At 41.4% G+C, this 21,346-nt stretch overlaps 1 protein-coding gene across 1 annotated transcript in view; it reads left to right on the top strand.

The window, feature by feature from the left end:
* The window catches only part of LOC107400468 (uncharacterized), a 37,250-nt gene that overhangs the window by 12,186 nt on the left and 3,718 nt on the right, over positions 1-21,346 (top strand). Inside the window, 3 exon segments of the mRNA XM_076558935.1 lie at positions 69-163; positions 10,502-10,628; positions 10,831-10,891. Coding sequence (XP_076415050.1) covers positions 69-163; positions 10,502-10,628; positions 10,831-10,891 — 283 coding nt within the window.

Raw genomic sequence — 21,346 nt, 5'->3', positions numbered from 1 at the left:
CCTTAGAATTGAGAAGGGATTAGCTCTTTTTCAGAAATGAAATCATGTAGTTTTTCCTGGTTTTCCAGAGCTCTGCAGGTGGTACCCTGCTGCTTCAAGTGCCTGCCAGCCAGGGGAGGAAGATGAGGGTGGGAGCCACCCAGGCCGTTGGAATTTGTCCCAGGTGAGCACCAGATATTGGTGAAAGTATTAACGCTATTCCATGTAGTTAAAAGGGAGGTTTATTTTGTGGGGTAACTTACAAGTGAAGGGATAGGTAACAGGGTCTGGTAAAGGACACTGTCAGTGAGACAAAATAGCAGCTTACAGTATGGGAAAAGATCTTCACCAACTCCACATCTGAAAGAGGGCTGATCTCCAAAATATGTAAAGAACTCAAGAAACTAGACATGAAAATACCTTTTCATGCTCAGAATGTGTATTTTGGTTTCTTTACTGCACCCATTTTGATTCATGGTACACTATAAAAGGATCAGTAAAGTTGCCAGCCTCTATATGGACTATACCAAGGTTAAAAGTTTTATTTTGATACTAAAAGAGCCCCAATACAAAAACATTTTTAAGGCAAAAACCTAACAGAGATGGAACATATATTCCTACTCTTACAAAAGTTACTACTCACTTATTGTAAACTTTTAAGGATGATTATGAAATGCCAGTTAATGATAGGTCACCTTAAATACAATTGAAATGTAAAGTCCTAGTCTTATGAAAGCTCCTAACTTATTGTAACTTTTAGATAATTAAGAAATACAAGTTAATGGTTAGTCAACTTTTAAATGATAAAATTCTTTAATATGCTCAGAACTATACTTATAGTCATTTTACGCACTAATACAATTAATTATAAGAATAAGCCTTATTTAGCCTATTGTATACATTTTCAAAGTTAATCCTAAAACAAGTGACTAGAAGCAAGCAAAGTTTGTCTATTCAGACATACCTAATAGACAGGTGGTTCTCAAATACTTCAGAGATCTGCAGAATATGGCATTTAAAATGTTTAAGCTCTTGAGGCCAGCCTGGTCTACAGAGTGAGTTCTAGGACAGGCACAAAAACTACACAGAGAAACCCTGTCTTGAAAAACTAAAAAAAAAAGTTTAGGCTCCCTATTGCAGATAGAATTGCCCCAACATAGAAGGAACAATTAAAGTATCCGAAGAATATAGTGAGCACAGGGCAACTCTGTCTAAATTGTGGTAGCACTAAAGTTAGTGGACGAATCTTTCCTGCCTGCCTGTTCCCAAATAACCACTCAGAAGCTTATATTAATGATAAACATTTGGCTGAGGGCTCAGACATATTATTAGGTAGCTCTTAAACTTAAATTAACCCATTTATATCCATCGATGTATATTTGCATATTCTGCCCTGACCCCACTCTTCCACATCCAGTACTTAGTTTGATTGTAATGCCTAACCTTATTCTGCCTGGCATTGGGACAAGATAGCTTTATTTATCAACCAATAAGAGCAATACATATTCACAGCATGCAGAAAGACCATCTGTCAGCACCTAACCACTGGGAAAACTGTCCCACCCCTTATCTACTATCAGGTCTCTGCTCAAACTGAATATTTTTGGATTCATTGCCATACTTTGTCTAGTAAAAGTAATGTCACTCCCCCAAGTTGCTCCTCCACAGAACAAAATTTCAGACTTGTGTCTGGCAGCCAAAGCAATGTGTATTGTGGGAATTCATTCCATTTAGCCAATGGCTTTGGGCTACAAGTCATAGGCTGTGGCTTTGTCTGCATATGTGACCCCTTAGGAGCTGAGGGAGAGTTGTCATTTATATTCTTGGATCATCAAGACTGGGTCAGGTGGTGGAGAATGGCTTTCAGTTGGTCCCCATTGGTCTTGAAGAGATTGGCATCTGGTTCAGCAGCAAATCAGTAGCATGTCTACCTTGCTTTGTATTAGTGAGTCTGTATTCCCATTGTACCCCTTAATAAATTGAGATATATACATTTGTGGGCTCTTGCTACACCTATGCTGTCTTGTATGACAGCCGAAGGCCTAAAACTACAGTCCCCACTGAAACTGTGGAGACCACTGTAGTGCTGTGGGATATCTTTCTCTATGTGGTGAATATGTGTTGCTCTGATTGGTTGATAAATAAAGCTGTTTGGCTTATGGCAAGGCAGCTACCTTAGAAGCAGGCAGGAAATCCAGGAAAGAGACAGGAAGAAGAAAGGCAAAGGCAGAGGAGACACCCTGCTGTCTAGGGAGCATCATGTAATGGTACACAGGTAAAGCCACTGAACAGTGGTGACATATAGATTAATAGAAATGGTCTGAGTTCAGTTATAAGAGCTTGCTAGCAAGAAAATTGAGTCATAGGTCATGGTCATACAGTTCATAATTAATATGAGCCTCTGAGTAATTATTTTATAAGTGGCTGTGGGACCGCAGGCTAGGCGGGACTGGAGAAATCTTCCAACTATACTGCAGTCTATGGTAACCTGTTTAGGTAATGGGTCACTCTCATTTTAATTGATACACAAATGATTTAGATTATATTTCCAGTTATAATGTATCCTTCTCAAATCTCTGAGGATATTGACTAGCTAGCTTTATTAGCAGCAAGCACCCAACTGATTTCCCAAGGCTTCAGCTGCCTTCTCTGTTCTCTTCATATGTAAAAATATGCCCACAGGCCTCACTTTCCTGCAGTTACTAATGAGTCTAGTCATCATTTACCCTGTTATCAGACTCCAAAGGAGAGAAACTCACAAAACATTCTTCAGTATAAATTTTTACTATTTTTTAAAAGGATAATTGTGTTACAATGACCTCTGTCTCAATGTGAATATTTGGATAGAAAAAGGTGTAACATTTAAGATTAAGCTTTCAGGATCTTTGCAATATTTTAAGGTCCAAAAAAAAGGGGGGTTTTGAGTTGTGTAAATGTAAGTTTATATAAGGTGTGAGGATGTCAAAGTTTAAATTGTGATAAGATATTGATTTAAGGGATATAAAAAGAAGGAAGTGCTTCAAATTTCTTTTTCTTACCATGCTACATTTATGTTTAGACTTCTAAGCTCAAAGTCTTATTAACCAATGCAGTTCTGATAAGCTATTAATCTAGCTCTGGGAAAGCTTTGCTTCTTTTGTCATAGTCACAAGCATGAGATTTTAAATTCTATTTGGTGTTTTTTGAGGTACAGACTTAAAAGTTCTTCTTATTGAGCTAAAACACCAGAATAATCTATATACATCCAGTATTCTGGATGGAGAGATGAGGCCCTGCTGTTTTTCATATTTAAAATCAAGATCAAGTGAGCTATTGCCCTTCTGCTCCCCAGAATGTTTCTGTCCTCTCTGAGATCACCTTAAATAGTGTTCATGCTTTTAATCCAGAATCATTTTTGGGTGCCCAACCTTTTACCATGACCCAAGGGCATGAGTCTACTGCTCTTCCTACAATATGGATATGAGTACATTATTACAAACAGTAGTAATGTTAACATATCTAAAACTTGTACCTCTTTATATAAACTTAAAAAAGTCTTGTAAGCTTCAGGTCATCTACTTCCACCCACCTCTCACATGTCAAATGAACTCCAGATATATACTCTTGTCAATCAATGGCCTGCTTCCCCACCTGACTATTCCTGAGGGTGGAATCGTCCCCTTTCTCTCGTCATGGGACTCCCTTCCCAGGGTGACAAGGACTGTAGAACTAAAGGTTTCAAATGGACATCTAAGAAACAAATTTCCCCCTAACCTCCTCAGCTTTATCTTCTGTTGCTAATATGTGTCTCTTCCAGCAGATTTCTAAGGAATCAAATGCTGCAGACTGCTCTAACTGCTGCCTGATTTTCTATCAACAAAAGGCTGGGATGTTAAGTTTCAAGCTTGGGAAAACTAGCTGAGGTGACTATTTATCATAGCATATCTGGATTTGGTCACCAGTTTCTCCCAGAATCCTTCAGTCTCTACCTGTTACACGGTATGGCTGGCATACTGAACCCCCTACCCTGAACTCTTCTGCCCAGAGGCTGGGCTATCCTTCCCCCAGAGGCTCTTCCATATGTAATATAGACATTTTGGTCACCTGTCTCTTTTGTATGTTTGGCCTCCTGACTGCTCCACCCGGTTCCCATCTCTTCCCTTCCCTCCCACTCTCTCCACATGACCCAGCTCAGTCTGGTCTTGTCCACTCTGGACTCCCCCAGATATCCCTGCCTCAGACTATGCTCTCCCACACAACTACAATAAACTTTCTTCTCCACCATACTTAGGAGCACTCATGTCCTTTTCCTTTTATTCTTTTTCTCATTCAAGCACACCTAATGATACAGTTCAAAATTATGAAATTTGCTTCATTAGTTCATATACCATGAAATTAAGCATTCACTTAAGCATTAACTAAAGGATCAGGAGAAGAGATCTGAGGTTCAGTCAGATCATGTGAAAGGAGAAGTCCCAAAGGTCCATGGCTGGCCTGGAAGTCTAAAGGTCTAGAAACGATTCGGTCTTTGTGGCCAAGATGTGTCTGTAAAATGAATCTTAAAGAGTCTTATTAATAAAATCAGACCTGAGGCAGGTATTGGGGTGAACACTGGAAGATCAGAGAGACAGAACAAGCCACAGCTAACCTCACCTGGCCAACTTCTCAGCTAATCTTGTTTCCTCACACTGGAAGCCTCTGTGTCCTCATATCTGAATGGATCTCAGCAGAACTGCTCTGCTTGAAAGCCTGAAAGCTTAACCAGCCAAATGCTTCTAGTTTCTTGTCTTCATGCCTTATATATCTTTCCTTTCTACCATCACTCCCTGGGATTAAAGGTGTGAGTCACCATGCTTGGCTGTATCCTTGAACAGATGGATTTCTGCCTCTGGAATGCTAGGATTAAAGGTGTGTGCTACCACTGCCTATCCCCTATGTTTAATATTGTGGCTGTTCTGTCTCTGATCCCAGATAAGTTTATTAGGGTGCACAATATTTTGGGGAACACAATACCACCACCTTTGTCCAGCAGAAAATTCTCTCTCTCCCCTTTCTAAAAACTCTTTGACAGGGACTTTATTGCCAGAGTCCAGCTCTGCTGAGGTTCATGTCCAAAAGTGGAGGTGTGGAGTTGGTGAGGGAAGCAGACTGACAGGATCTGAGGCTGAATCTCAACAGCTGCTGTTTATTTCATTAGTAACTGTGCAGAATTACTAGAAGTCATGCAGAGTGGAGCATCCCTTTAATCTAGCACTCTACAGCAGAGGCAAACTTTCCTTCATGATTCTTAGGCCAGTCTGGTCAGCAGATCATGTTCCTGTCCAGTCAGGGCTGCAGAGTGAGACCCTCATAAAGAAAATGAAACAATAGAAGCGTGATGTAAAAATAAGTATTCTTAATTTGCTTTACTTATTTTCACTAATGATGCAGAAGTAAGAGAAAACAAATCTGTAGACTGTTACATGAATCTTAAAAAGTCTTATTACTAAAAACAAAGCTGGAGCTAAGCTATTGGGGTGAACACAGAAAGATCAGAGAAACAGAACAAGCCACATCCAACCTCACCTTGCCAAATCCTCAGTGATCTTATTTCCTCAGACTGAAAGCTTCTGAGTCCTCATGGGAATGGATCTCAGTTGAACTGCTGCTAAAAGCTAAAAGACTTAAAAAAGACTCTTGTTGCCTTTCTTCATGCCTTATATACCTTTCTGCTTCCTGTTATCATTTCCTGGGATTAAAGGCATGTGTCACCATGCCTGGCTCTTTCCAGTGTGGCTTTGAACTCACAGAGATCTGGATGGACTTCTGCCTCTGAAAGGCTAGGATTAAAGGGGTGGGTGCTCTCTTTTTCTGGCCTCTATGTCTATCTAGTGGCTGTTCTGTTTTCTGACCCCAGGTAAGTTTATTAGGGTGCACAATATATGGGCGGACACAATATCACCACAGTAGAATCCTATGTCAAATGGGCAATAACGTATACATTTATTATTTAAATAATGAAAAAATAAATTTATATATTATTAATTAAATAAATATATAAGTTATATATAATTTAGTCATTAGAGTATTGGCGCTCTCTAGTAAATATAGGTATAAGTAAAAAGCTCACTCTGATCCTGTAGGGTTTACTTCTCTAAATCCTGTATTTATATTGATGGGCCTTTTCTATAGAATAACAGTTTCAGAGAGTGCATATTAGTGTATAGGTGTTTTTTAATCATATTTTTTTTTTACAAAAATGAAAATCATAGCACATTTTCTACAGCACGCCTGAGGTATTGCTAGTCCAGAAAGTGGCAGATTTCCTTTGTCCTTTCTCAGTTCATAGCAAAACCTAATTCCCCAGAAAAGAGCCCTCCTGAGTGCAGGAATACTTCAGGGAAGACTTTGCAGTCCAGCCCTAAGTTCTGCATGAATGTCAATCTCTGCAGGTCGTGGGCAGATCTGTGCCTGGGGTGAAAGCCAGGGCTACCAATCACTGGGCTCCCTCACTTCACAGCACTGCCCCTAAGGGAGCTGTTTAAATTACTCAGGCCTCAGTAGCCAATCAGGACCTTCAGATGGACTGCCAATCAGAATGGGGAGGGCACTTCCGGTGCGACCGGCAGCTTAGTCTGTGGCTCGGTGGTTAAAGGTGGATCTCCTGTTCTGTGTGGTGGGCTGTGACTGCCTGCTGGGAGCCAGGAGGAGAGCGGGTGAGCATGGAATCCGCCATGGTGAGTGAGGGGCCACCGTCCCATGTGAGGAGAAGCCGCGGGAGCCGGAGTGGGGTCCCCCGCCCCGGGGCTGTGGACATGGCGTCAGGACTCAGTGTGTGGAGTGATTCCCTTTGGTGTCCTGAGGTCTCTGCAACTCCCAGGCAGAAGCAGGACCTCTGAGTGATTTATCGCTGGGGTTTGCGCCTCTCAGAGCATGGGGGAGAGTGAGCCTTTGTGAGGAAATACCCTAGTCACCATGCAAGGCATGGTGATAATTTTTTTCATTTCTTTCAGTAAAAACTGTGGCCAGGGAAGGCAGATTTGCTAACTTGCAGAGCTCTGGTCACTCTGCTGTCTTCCAGAAGTTCTGCACTTGGCATTGAACATTCATGTGTAGGATCCGTCTGCAGTTAATTCTGTGCAGGGTGTAAAGTCTGTGTCATTAACACATCTGCATGTAGATGCCAGGATGGTTCATTTACCTGTGTCATTAAGGCCAAACTTACTGTGATTTCTGGCCTCGTGGTAAAATTGAATTTATATTTATTGTGTTTTTATTTCTAAGTTTGCTTTCATGTTCTGTTGATCTCTTTATTCTTTCCCAGACAGTACAGTCCTGCCCCCCTCCCCCCCGACACACACATACGTTTTCTCTATGTAGCCCAGGCTGTACTGGAACTCATTCTGTAGATCAGGCTGCCTTCAAAAACCAAATGCTTCGTTTAAAGGTGTGTGCCCCGACCACCACCCAGTTCATTGCAGTCTTTATTGCAATTTCATTCAAAGTTAGAAGTCAGATGGTGTCACAGTGTTTATGTACTATTTATTCAGTCGTGTGTTGTTCAGTTTTTCATTCCTGATGACATTTTCTCATGTTATTTTTGTTTCTCATGCAATTTACTTTGTAGCATAAATTGTTAGACTTTAATTGAACTTTTGCTGTATCTGTAACTCCAATTCTGCATTGTCATAATATAATAGTGACATGATAGACACATGGTTGCTTTCTACTCAAGGTTAGACCTGCCCCCTGCTAAGGAAGCCCATCTTGCATTAGGCACAGGTCCCAGTGAGGTCCCCTAGTCTCCATGATTAAAAGTGTGTGGTTACATCCTTTCCTTAAAAAGACTCTTTTAATTTGGTTTGCATGTATGTGGGTGGAGATGTTCCTTGTGTCTATGCAGGTAGGCCCCATGCAGGTAGGGAACAGAGGAAAGAATTCCATGATGCCAACCAGAGACAGCTGAATCCATCGATGAGTTTCACCAACTGATTGTAACAGTTGAAGCCAGTTGTTCTCATCCAGGTCTTTCACCTTCTCCTCAGTCCCCAAACAAAAGATGTTGCTTGGCCCCATTTTCTCCTAATTGAGTCTGATCTGGGCTGTGATCAGACAGATTTGTGACTCTCCATGTTTGCTGGACTGAAGTCTTTTGGGTTTAATTTGTTAAAATGTTTAAATCAGTGGTAGTGTTGCTTGCTATTAATCCCAGCACTTGAGATGCAGAGGCAGGCAGATCTGTGAGTCTGAGGCCTGCCTGGTCTACAGAGTGAGTTCCTAGGACAGCCAGGTCTGTTACATAGAGAATCCCTGTCTGGAAAAACAAAAATGAACAAAAAGAGTTGCCTTGGTCATAGTCCTTCACAGCAGTAACACAGGTTATGTAGTACTTTGTTATATTATGTCTGTATTCCCCACATGCCCTGGGAAATCAAATCAGGCTAAATGAAAGAGTAATGTGCTGTGGAATATTATCTTAACTGGACAAAGATTTGTTACCTTTGTTTATGATGTGAAATGTTATCTCATGTGAAGGTGTTATATTTGTATCTGCTGCATTTGTTTAATGATGCAAGGATGTGTTACATTTGTTTATCCTGCGTTTGTTTAATTATGAAGAGATGTGTTGCTGCTTCACTTTGCCTGTCTAAGGCACCTGAGTGGTCTAATAAAAAGCTGAATGGCCAATACCTGGGCGGAAGAGGGATACACAGCTGGGCAGAGAGAATAAACAGGAGCAGAATCTATGCTCCAGAAGAAAGAGAGGGAGGAAGAAAGGAGAGAATGAGGGGGAAAGAGAGGGACACACCCAGGGCCAGGAGCCTGGCAGCCCCCAGGCAGACCTGGAGACAGAGGAAAGATATACAGAAAGAATGAAAGGTACAAAGCCCGGGGGCGTAAGACAGATAAAGAGAAACATGTTAATTTAAGTTGAAAGAGCTAGCCAGAGGTGAACCTCAGCTAGGCCAAGCATTCAAAACTAGTAATAAGTCTCTATGCCATGGTTTGGGAGCTTGCTGGTGTCCCCCTAAAAATGCCTGGTACATTTGGTGTGTATACGTGGTGCATAGAATTTCCACATACAGCCTGAGAAAGCTGAAAAAAATAGTAAAAAGAAAACAAAACAAAACAAAAAAGAACACAAATCCAGATACAGCTCCTTTAAGAGGTTCTGCCTTACAAAGAACATTTAAACAGCCCTTTTTATGTGTGTATATTCAAAGAGTATTGGGACTATCACATAATATGTCGATCTTTGAAATCAGACTAAATGCATTTTACATCATGGTTTGACTTGAGCCTGTCATGACCTGTGTCAAAATGTTGAGGGTTGAATGAAAAATCTTCCAGATAGTGTGCTGAGTTTGAGCATTTGTCTTTGGTGTGAGCCTTCATTGGTGACTTACAATCACAATTGTGACTTAGATTCATAATTGGTGACTTCTCCTTAGGAGGAGGATCTTTTCTGGAGGACTATAGTCTCACCACATTTCTTTGTTTTGTTGAGAGTGAGCAGCCCCCTTCCTTCTCATGTAGGCATGCCATCAGCAACAGAACAGACTTCATTCTGAAATAATGTAATGTAAAGTAGAAGCAATTGCTTTTCCTTGCCAATCCATATTTCTTGCCTGATTATTTTTATGTTTATATTTTTGGCAGTGAATCAGGTTTTTGTACATGTCAGGCATTTGCTCTTGTGCTGAACTTTACCCATGACATGACTTTTGAACTTTGGTATTGGTATCATTTTTAGAGCAAGAATGCATTCATTCATGAAATTAATAGTGATCTGCTGAATCACTTTTATATTGTTTTCAAATGTGTGGTCTTATCTGTTGACCCATCTGTATATACTACCACCCTTTTTGTGTTTGTTTTACTGTTTTAGGATCAGTATTTACTTTACTAATGTTCTTGAGAACTCATTGATCTTTCAGACAGCAATTTAATAAAAATGCATTGCTTCCTGGGAATTATTAGCCTTACAGTTCAATAGACAAATATAGAACTGGCATGAATTTTTAACTCTAGGGAGAAATTTTGAGTGAGGCCTGAGTGCTTTCTGTTTTTTGTTTTTGTTTGTTTGTTTTTTTGTTAGAGACAGGGTCTCACTATGTACCTTTGGCTGTCCTTGCAATCTCTACATAGACCAGGCAGGCTCAGAAATTACAAATTTCACCTGTCTCTGCCTCCTGAGAGTTGGGATTAGAGTTGTGCAACACCTACCCTTATTGTCTATCCTTTCTTGAAGTTAATAATTTTGATAAAATTCTGTTGATGTATACTAGATAGTGTTACTCTGTTTCCATGTCTCTCTGTATATATTCCTAGGCATTTCTCCTGCTGTGCCGTAATCTATTCTGTGGACAGTGGAATGGAAGGTGTCATTCTCTCTTGATGTTTTCTTTCAAAATGAGTTGGTGACTGCACTTGATATTTACTCACCCATGTCAGAGAATGTATCAAGCACACGGAATTATGTAAATATATTCTCAAAGAAGTGTACATTTGCAATGTAGTCAGTCTCACCATTTCTATTATGTACATAAATGGGGTACTTTAGGAAGCAGTGACCTATGAGGATGTGCATGTGAACTTCACTCATGAAGAGTGGGCTTTGCTGGATCCTTCCCAGAAGAGTGTCTACAAAGATGTGATGCTGGAAACCTACTGAAGCCTCACTATTGTAGGTAAGAATGTGAGCTTTCTGTTAGTTTTTAACTTAAGGGAAGAAGCCTTTCTTGGAGATTGGTGCTCTCCTATAATTTTGAATGTTAAAGAAGAAAACAATGGTGAATAAATCAGGCATTGTTCTAAAGTTCATGAAAGACAGTAATTTCAATTGTTCGTAATTTCCAATAATTTATCACATTTTCTGGTGCTGTATTTTAGGGTACAAATGGGAAGACCACAATATTGAAGAATATTATCAAAATTCTACAAGACATGGCAGGTAATTTTCATGTGCAAGGTGATATATATGTATGTCTCTGATAAGTACTGGATTCCTGGTTGGTGGGTCGCTCCATCACTGATACAATAAGTGAAATCAAACCAAATTAATAAATCCAGATTTAATAAACAGAGCACAGCAAAGCAGAGCACTTCAGGGGCTCTTAGCAAGTCAGGAGACAGAACACCAGAGCACCCATGGCAGCTCTATGGGCCAGGTTTTAAATAGCCAGTAAGGATGGGCATAGTCCCAGACATCTCTAGGGGAGGAGCCATTAATGGTGGGCTTTCTGCAATGAGGCCACATCAGGTGCAAATTGTAAACATCCCAACTTTATTTTGGGTATATATGGGAGCAGGTTCCGGTCTGTCTACTTCCTGCTAGCATGGGATCATGTGGGGAGGGGGTAGGTTCAAGTCAGGTGGACCCATGCTCAGCAGGGGTATGGGTGGTGAAGCATTTGGATACTTGCCATCCAGGAGGCCTCAGGCATCTGTCCTTGAGGAGGCGGAGAATGCGGGTTGCTAGGAGAAAAAAGAATAGCTTTTTATCACTGGCCTTATGAACAGGGATAGCCATTGGTAGTAGGAAGAATGATGGAAAGAATGGAATTGAGAAGTGTCTTGGTTGTATAAAAGAGTCAAGGTTGAATGAGTGAGGCATGAGGGCAGATATGCCCTTAATTGGGACATCTTGGAAAACAAGGTTTCAGTTGATGGGTAGATGCTCACTTTTGCCTGTAGAGGTGGTACCAGCAGTGAAGTCCCAGGAGCTTGGGTAGATGGCATGCTAAATCTAGGGATGATGTATTCCAGGAGTATTGGAGCCATGTATCTGCTGTTTTTCTGGAGGTTGGGAGAGCATCCATCCTGTGAATGTGTCAATAAGAGTTAAGAGATATGGAGCCTTTGTATGAGCAGGCATGTGGGTGAAATCCACCTGTTAGTATTTGTCCAGTTGGCATCCTTGGTTGTTGGTTGGCATGCTCAGAGCTGTTGCAGGAGCGAGTGTATCTGCAGGGCCCCAGGGGGTTTGGCCTTGGCCCTGGCAGGAGGAGTGAACCTACAGAATATGCTCAAAAATGGGTGGGGTCAAAAATAGGCTCTAGAAACTGTTATTATTTTCCATCAGGCCAGACTTCTTTACAAAATAGCTGAGCCCTTTTTTCAGGAAGCTTCAGGTGTCTATAAAACTGGAACAAATTTACATCTTGGTGTCATAATAAAAAGCTATGGATTTCAGTTAAAAGGCATGAATATTTTTAAGTCTAAATTGTGTGAGTGGAGGAGAGAGTTGAACTTGTCTGCAGGGTTCTATATCCTCTCTAGTGCTAACCTAGCTCTAAAAGCTGGACCAGTAAAATCCACAGAAATTTAAGGACCCCTCAAAACTCTTTGTAATAGATGCCTTATCAGTTTGTCAAAACTGCATATATCAAAGCTAACACTTTGAACCTCTGAAGATATATCTGAAACTAGTTTATCCTGTACCATGGAGTCTGTGAATGAGGTACACTTGCATGTATTTTTATCAGGAAACGTACTAATGAGCTACTAAGGTGCTTTTAGGTTTGGGGTTGGTTGTGTTGTTAAACTGGCAAATCTCTTGGTACCCTGGTCATCAAACACCATCAGATCTGAGCATGATAAGTAAATGAGCATGAGTGCACCAGCTTTCCAGTTACCCAGGCAGTCCCAAGTCTCTCTATGGTCACTGGGGGACAAGTCCCAGAGGTAGCACTTGTTCAGATGCCAAGCTCAGAGGATCTGACAGATTCTTTGTGGAGTTGAAATTTGGGGAGATAGGCCTACCTGACTTGGCAGAGTGGCACAATTGTTACCCCATTGCTCTACTTATTCACAGTCTGGACATGATCTCAGCAGCAGTTAGTGGTGTAAAGCAGCTTTTCACTGTGTGGCTGGCTTTGTTACTTTCGAGGCAAGCCTCCAGGTGGAAGTTCTGTGGCCATCCATCTTCTTGGAAAAGATACAGGATGCTTCCAGGAGTTGGCCTGTCTCTCATAAAAAGCTTTTATATTAAATGCTATATTCTCAGTTCTCTGAGCATGTTCGAGAATGGGGGAAAATCTGTTAGGTATATCTAAATTAGACAAATGTTGTTTAGGTTTAACAATCAGAAACACACATGTGTGGCAATACCATTCACACAATTCCACCACCCATAAAAAGTAAACAACATCATTAACAGAAGCAATTTGTTTTTAATGAGGCTCCTAGCAGTTTTTGCATCCTGATACCCAGATCTCAGAGAAGGCACTGCAGAGGGAAACTGAAAAACAGAGTAGCAGCACATGCTGCCCAGTTGAGTAAGAGCCGGAAGTTGAGAATTTTGGAAAAAGAGATTTTTCGGAGGGAAGAAGGTGTAGCAGAGTGTTGTACTGAAGGAGAACAGGTTTAAGGGTGAAGTGGGCAGGTAGAATTTTAGCGGTGGGGAGTATGGGAACAGGGAACCCCCTGGGCTGCAGTGTGGTGGTGGCTGTGGTGGTGGCTGTGGTGGTGATGGCAGCGGTGGTAGTGGAGTTAGTAAATACAGTGGTGGAGGTGGTGCTGGAGGTGAAGGCAGTGGTAGTGGTGGTGGAGATGATGGAGGTAGTGATGGTGGGGGAGTTGGTGGAGGTTATGATGGAGGTGGAGGTAGTGGTGGAGGTGGTGGAGGTTAGTGGTGGTAGTAGTGGTAGTGTGGTGGTGGTGGCAGCATCTCTGGTGTGAGGGAAAGAGGGAGTGAGGAAACAGACAGGCTGGAGACATTTATGCAGTAATTCAGGGTGTGAGAGCAGAGAGGAACAGAGAGAATGGATGTATTTCAGGGAGAATCCGAGTGTGATCAGATCATATTTCAGGAAGGAGAGAGGCAGAGAGACAAACAGAGCTGGGGAGGGAGAGGAATGGGAGCATTAGAATCACAGTGTGGCCACACTGTACACTGGGAACAAGATGCAGAGTAACAGGGAAGAGAGAGGAATGGGGGCAGTATTCTTGCAGGTCCAATTTGGAGGAGCCAACCCCAGAGGTTCTGGGGACAGAAATTGGTTTTAGCAAATACTTATTCACAAGCCGTTTGCTGGAGATGTGGTTGTGAGGGCAGGTACACAAATCGCATCTGGGAGCTGTGTGTGGGGTGGACTCTGTGGTGAATTCTCTCTCACACGGGGGAATTCCAAGGGCAATGACTGTCTCTACATTGAAACAAGGTGGAGTCACCTGGCACTACAGTGACTCAGTAGGCAGTCTTCAGGTTGGAAGAGGTCCCGGACTTCTTTTTTTTTATTTTATTTTTTTTTTTTAGTTACCTCAACTTTATTCCAGAGTATAGGTTATATATAGGATTGGGGTGGTATCTGAGGTGGCACACTCCTACCACAGAGCTGGGTTAGTAGCAGCACAGCCCCATGAAAATAACTAGAGCCTGCTACTTAATTACCAGTTGGGCAGCAGGGGAAGAGTATTTGCAGGGAACTGTATCAAGTGTCATTCTTGAGGTAAGTCAGGCATCCAGGCCTAGAGGCATCCTTCAGATAAGGCTAGGTAGAGATCAGGAAGCTCCCACTGGGGGTTAGAGAGTCCTCCATATTGTTTTGAGCCTGAGGAGAGCTGCTAAGCTATGGTAGACTGCAACTTCTGACCAGTGGGGCCTCCCAACATCTCCCTCTGTTTTATTTTATAATGGAGAAGTGTCATCCTAAGCCTTGAAGAGCCTGTTGTCTTCATTGGATGGGTCTGGGGCTTGGTAGTAAACCTGATTGGTGGTGGTGTTAGACATAGCGGTGTTCTGCTGCTGGAGGAACTGAATAAGGCAAAGGGCATGCTTCAAATAAAATATAGCACAATTGGATGACTGATAAGGGGTTTCTAAGCCAGGAAAACAAGGGGTTACTGAACCAGATAAGTTGCTCTAGGGGCTGGAATTTTGAGAGCCAGTCTTTGTGGAGTTTTTTTTTTTTTTTTTTTTGTGTGTGTGTGTGTGTGTGTGTGTGTGTGTGTGTGTGTGTGTGTGGTCTGATTGTTCTTTATTTTATATCTAGAATCCACTTGTGAGTGAGTACATACCATGACTGTCTTTCTGGGTTTGGATTATCTCACTCAGGATGATTTTTTTCTAGTTCCATCCATTTGCCTGCAAATTTCATGCGTTCATTGTTTTTCCCTGCTGAGTAGTACTCCATTGTGTATATGTACCACATTTTTTTCATCCATTCTTCCATTGACGGGCATCTAGGTTGTTTCCAGGTTCTGCCTATTACAAATAGTGGTGCTGTGAACATAGCTGAGTGTGTATCTTTATGGTATGACTCTGCATTCCTTGGGTATATGCCCAAGAGTTGGATGGCTGGGTCTTGAGGTAGTTCGATTTCTAATTTTCTGAGAAACCCCATACTCATTTCCACAGTGGTTGTACAAGTTTACATTCCCACCAACAGTGGAGGAGTGTTCCCTTTGCTCCACATTCTCTCCAACATTGACTGTCATTGGTGTTTTTGATTGTAGCCATTCTGACAGGTGTAAGGTGGTATCTCAGAGTCGTTTTGATTTGCATTTCTCTGATGATTAAGGATGTTGAGCATTTCTTTAGATGTCTTTCAGCCATTTGTGATTCTTGTTTTGTGAATTCTCTGTTTAGCTCTTTAGCCCATTTTTTTAATTAGACTGTTCAGTACTTTGATGTCTAGTTCCTTGAGTTCTTTATATACTATGGAGATCAATCCTCTGTCAGATGTGGGGTTGGTGAAGATCTTTTTCCATTCTGTAGGCTGTCTTTTTGTCTTATTGACTGTGTCTTTTGCCCTGCAAAAGCTTCTCAATTTCGTGAGGTCCCGTTTATTAATTGTTGTGCTCAGGGTCTGTACTGGTGGTGTTTTATTTAGGAAATGGTGTGCAGTGCCAATGCGTTCAAGAGCGTTTCCTACTTTCTTTTCTATTAAGTTTAGTGTAACTGGATTCATGTTCAGGTCTTTGGTCCACTTGGACTTGAGTTTTGTGCATGGTGACAGATATGGATCTATTTGTAATCTTTTACATATTGAGATCCAGTTATGTCAACACCATTTGTTGAAGATACTTTCTTTTTTCCATTGTATAGTTTTGGCTCCTTTGTCAAAAACCAGGTGTTCATATGTGCATGGATTAATGTCAGGGTCTTCAATTCGATTCCGTTGGTCCATATGTCGGTTTTTATACCAGTACCAAGCTGTTTTTATTACTATAGCTCTATAGTAGAGTTTGAGGCCAGGGATGGTGATGCCTCCAAGGGTTGCTTTATAGTATAGGATTCTTTTAGCTATCCTGGGTCTTTTGTTTTTCCATATAAAGTTGAGTATTTTTCTTTCCAAGTCTGTGAAGAATTGTGTTGGGATTTTGATGGGGATTGCATTGAATCTGTAGATTGCTTTTGGTAAGATTGCCATTTTTACTATGTTAATCCTACCTATCCATGAGCATGGGAGATCCTTCCATTTTCTGATATCTTCTTCAATTTCTTTCTTTAGAGATTTAAAGTTCTTATCAAAAAGGTCCTTCACTTGTTTAGTTAGTGTTATCCCAAGGTATTTTATATTATTTGTGGCTATCGTAAAGGGTGATGTTTCTCTGACTTCTTTCTCAGCCCTTTTATCATTTGTGTATAGGAGGGCTACTGATTTTTTTGAGTTGATCTTGTATCCTGCCACTTTACTGAAGGAGTTTATCAGCTGTAGGAGTTCCTTGGTAGAGTTTTTGGGGTCACTTACGTATACTATCATATCATCTACAAATAGTGAAAGTTTGACTTCTTCCTTGCCAATTTGTATACCTTTGATCTCCTTTTGTTGTCTTATTGCTCTAGTTAGAACTTCTAGTACTATATTGAATAAATATGGGGAGAGTGGACAGCCTTGTCTTGTTCCTGAATTTAGTGGTATCGCTTTGAGTTTCTCTCCATTTAATTTGATGTTTGTTGTTGGCTTGCTATAAATTGCTTTTATTATGTTTAGAAATGTTCCTTGTATTCCTGGTCTTTCGAAGACCTTTATCATGAAGGGGTGTTGGATTTTGTCAAAGGCTTTTTCAGCATCTAAGGAGATGATCATGTGTTTTTTTTTTTCTTTCAGTTTGTTTATATGGTGTATTACATTGACTGATTTTCGTATGTTGAACCATCTTTGCATCCCTGGGATGAATCCTACTTGGTTGTGATGAATAATTGTTTTGATGTGTTCTTGGATTCGGTTTGCTAATATTTTGTTGAGTATTTTTGCATCAATGTTCATGAGGGAGATTGGTCTGTAGTTCTCTTTCTTTGTTGTATCTTTGTTGTTTTTTGGGTATCAGGGTAATTGTAGCCTCATAAAAAGAGTTTGGTAGTGTTCCTTCTGTTTCTATTGTGTGGGACACTTTGAAGAGTATTGGTATTAGTTCTTCTTTGAAAGTCTGGTACAATTCTGCACTGAAACCATCTGGTCCTGGGCTTTTTTTAGTTGGGAGACTTTTGATGACTTTCTATTTTTGTAAGGGTTATTGGTCTATTTAAATGGTTTATCTGGTCTTTATTTAATTTTGGTATGTGGTACTTATCCAGAAAATTGTCCATTTCTTCCTGGTTTTCCATTTTTGTGGAGTATAGGTTTTTAAAGTATGATCTGATGATTCTCTGGATTTCCTCATTGTCTGTTGTTATGTCTCCCTTTTCATTTCTGATTTTGTAAATGTGTGTGCTCTCTTTTTGCCTTTTGGTTAATTTGGCTAGGGGTTTGTCTATCTTGTTGATTTTTTCAAAGAACCAACTCTTTGTTTCATTGATTTTTTTGTATTGTTCTCTTGTTTTCTATTTCATTGATTTCAGCCCTCAATTTAATTATTTCCTGGCCTGTATTTCTCCTGGGTGAGTTTGTTTCTTTTTGTTCTAGAGCTTTCAGTTGTGCTGTTAATTCATTGGTATGGGATTGCTCCATCTTCTTTATATGTACATTTAGAGATATGAATTTTCCTCTTAGCACTGCTTTCATAGTGTCCCATAAGTTTGGGTATGTTGTACTTTCCTTTTCATTGAATTCTAGGAAATCTTTATTTCTTTCTTTATTTCTTCCTTGACCCATTGATGTTTCAGGTGGGCATTATTCAGTTTCCATGAGTTTGTGGGTTTTCTATCATTTTTGTTGTTGTTGAGGTCTAACTTTAAGGCATGGTGGTCTGATAAGATACAGGAGGTTATTCCAATTTTTTTGTATCTGTTGAGATTTGTTTTGTGTCCAAGCATGTGGTCAATTTTTGAGAAGGTTCCATGGGGTGCTGAGAAGAAGGTATATTCTTTTGTGTTAGGATGGAATGTTCTATAGATATCTATTAAGTCCATTTGAGTCATAACTTCTGTTAGGTCCTTTATTTCTTTGTTAAGTTTCAGTCTGGTAGATCTGTCTTTTGGTGAGAGTGGTGTGTTAAAATCTCCCAGGACTAATATGTGGGGTCTGGTGTGCATTTTAAACTTTAGTAGTGTTTCTTTTATGAATGTGGGTGCTTTTGTATTTGGAGCATAAATGTTTAGAATTGAGACTTCATCTTGGTGGGTTTTTCCCGTGATAAATATGTAATGTCCATACTGATCTCTTTTGATTGATTTTAGATTTAAGTCTATTTTATTAGATATTTGGACAGCTACACCATCTTGTTTCTTAGGTCCATCTGCTTGGAAAGCCTTTTCCCAGCCCTTTACTCGGAGGTAGTGTCTGTCCTTGAAGTTAAGGTGTGTTTCTTGTATGCAGCAGATGGATGGGTCCTGTTTTCTTATCCATTCTGTTAGCCTGTGTCTTTTTATAGGTGAGTTGAGACCATTGATATTGATGGATATTAATGACCAATGATTGTTAATTCCTGTTATTTTTTGTGGTTGTGTTGTGTTGTCCTTCTTTGGTGTATGTTGGTGTGGGATTATCTATTGCTTGATTTTTCATGGATGTGTTTAGCTTCTTTGGGTTGGATTTTCCCTTCTAGTGCTTTCTGTAGGACTAGGTTTGTGAACAGGTATTGATTAAATCTGGTTTTATCCTGGAATATTTTGTTTACTCTGCCTATGGTGATTGAGAGTTTTGCTGGGTATAATAGTCTGGGTTGGCATCCATGGTCTCTTAGTGTCTGCATAAGATTTGTCCATGATCTTCTGGCTTTCATAGTCTCTATTGAGTAGTCTGGTGTGATTCTGATGGGTTTGCCTTTATATGTTACTTGGTCTTTTTCCTTTGCGGTTCTTAATATTTTTTCTTTGTTCTGTGTGTTTAATGTTTTGATTATTATGTGGCGAGGGGACTTTTTTTTTGATCCAGCCTATTCGGTGTTCTGTACGCTTCTTGTATCTTCATAGGTATTTCTTTCTTTAGGTTAGGAAAGTTTTCTTCTATGATTTTGTTGAATATATTTTCTGTGCCTTTAAGTTGGTATTCTTCTCCTTCTTCTATCCCTATTATTCTTAGGTTTGGTCTTTTCATGGTGTCCCAAATTTCTTGGATGTTTTGTGTTACAACTTTTTTTTGTCTTTAGTGTTTTCTTTGACTGACGAATCTATTTTCTCTATTGTGTCTTCAGTGTCAGAGATTCTCTGTTCCATCTCTTGCAATCGGTTGGTTATGCTTGTTTCTGTAGTTCCTGCTCGTTTAGTCATGGATTCTGTTTCTAGCATTCCCTCAGCATGTTTTCTTTATTGTCTCAAATTCATTTTTCAGATCTTGGAATGTTTCTTTATCTGTTTAATTGCTTTTTCTTGGCTTGATTTGAAATCTTCCCATTTTTTGTTCGTTTTTTCTTCCATTTCATTAAGGGAATTTTTTATTTCCTCTTTAATGTAGTTTTTCATTTCCTTTTTAAGGAAAATTTTTATTTCCTCTTTAAGGCAAGTTTTTATTTCCTCTTTAAGGGAATGTTTTATTTATTCTTTAAGGGCCTCTATCATCTTCTTTAAGTCATTTTTTAGGGTTGATTTCTTCTGTTTCTTCTGTCTTGGTATGTTCAGGTCTTGCAGGTTTAGAATCACTAGGTTCTGATGTTGCCATATAGGTCTTTATGTTGTTGCCTGTATTTTTGCACTGGCTTCTACTCATCTCTTCCTCTGCTCGGTGCAGGTGGTGTCTGTGTCTGAGAGTGCCTCTCGTTCTATTTTTTAGTCTTGGTTCAGTAGGAGTTCCTGGTTAAATTGGTGCTATTGGGTTGTTTCTTCAGTAGTAGATGATCTCATTCAGTGAACTATATACTCATAATTCTGGTTTGATGGCTGGGCAGCGCCTTCTGTTCCCAGATCACTTTTTGTTCATTTGTCAACTCCTCAGCTGATCTTGTTTCTTCAGACTTCAAACTGTAGGGATGTGAATCCTCTCCCGGATGGATTTCAGCTGAGCGAGGTAGTCTCACCAACACCTCCAAGTTGTTGGGTTTTGCAGGATCAGCAGCTGGGCCCTGGGTTGGCCTCAGATGGAGTGTTCAGATTCGTTCTGGTTCTGTCACACGGAAATAGCTTCCTCCCCGGGTTAGAGGCATCCCTGTTCTAAGGTTTTGATTAAGTTTGTTTTCACTAGCTCTTCAGTGGGTAATAGCTCAGTTTCTGGTCTTTATTGCAATTGTGTTTCGGCCGCCGCCTGCTGTGGCTGCCTGCTTCCGCTCCGGGCCAGCCTGCCTCTGCCGGGCCATTATACCTCTGCTGGCCGCCACCGCGGGCCTACCTGCATCTGCTTGTCTCCGCCGCCGGGCCTGTATGTCTCTGTCGGCTGCCTCCGGGCCTGTATGTCCCTGCCGACTGCCACTGCCAGCCTTATCTGCCTCTGCCTGTTGCCACCACTAGGCCTGTATGTTTCTGCTGCCACTGCTGCAGGTCTACCTGCCTCTGCTTGTCGCCACTGCTGTACCTGCCTACCTCTGCAGGCTGCTGCCACGCCTGTATGTCTCTGCCGGCTGCCGCCACTGGGCCTGTCTACTTTTGCGGGCCACCGCCAGGCCTGTATGTCTCTGCCGCCGCCGCCGCCGCTGTTGGCCTACCTGCCTCTGCCTGTTGCCACCGCTGGGCCTGTCTGTCTCTGCAGGCCGCCGTCAGGTCTGTATGTCTCTGCTGGCTGCCGCCCGGCTTGTATGTACCTGCTGGCCACGGCCGCTGAGCTTACCTGAATCTGCCTGTTGCTGCCGCTGGGCCTGTCCATCTCTGCTGGCTGCCACCGGGCCTGTATGCTCCTGCTGGCCGCCGCAGCTGCCGCCGGGCTTACCTGCCTCTGCCTGTTGCCGCCGCTGGGCCTGTCTGTCTCTGCGGGCTGCCGCCGGTCATCTATGTCTCTGCCGCCACCTCTGCAGGCCTTCCTGCCTCTGTGTATCGCCGCTTCCGTGCCTGTCTACCAGTCCCGGACATGTTAAGACATTTTAATTTGGGAATGGGAGGCTTACTGAGCTGTTCATTCCGTGTGGTAAAAGTGGAATGGGGAGAGAGAATGAATGT

This window comes from Peromyscus maniculatus, chromosome 22 (assembly GCF_049852395.1).
Source record: "Peromyscus maniculatus bairdii isolate BWxNUB_F1_BW_parent chromosome 22, HU_Pman_BW_mat_3.1, whole genome shotgun sequence".
Classification (NCBI taxonomy): domain Eukaryota; kingdom Metazoa; phylum Chordata; class Mammalia; order Rodentia; family Cricetidae; genus Peromyscus; species Peromyscus maniculatus.
The sequence above is the reverse complement of the archived record's forward strand: the minus strand, read 5'-3'. Positions and strand labels throughout refer to the sequence as shown.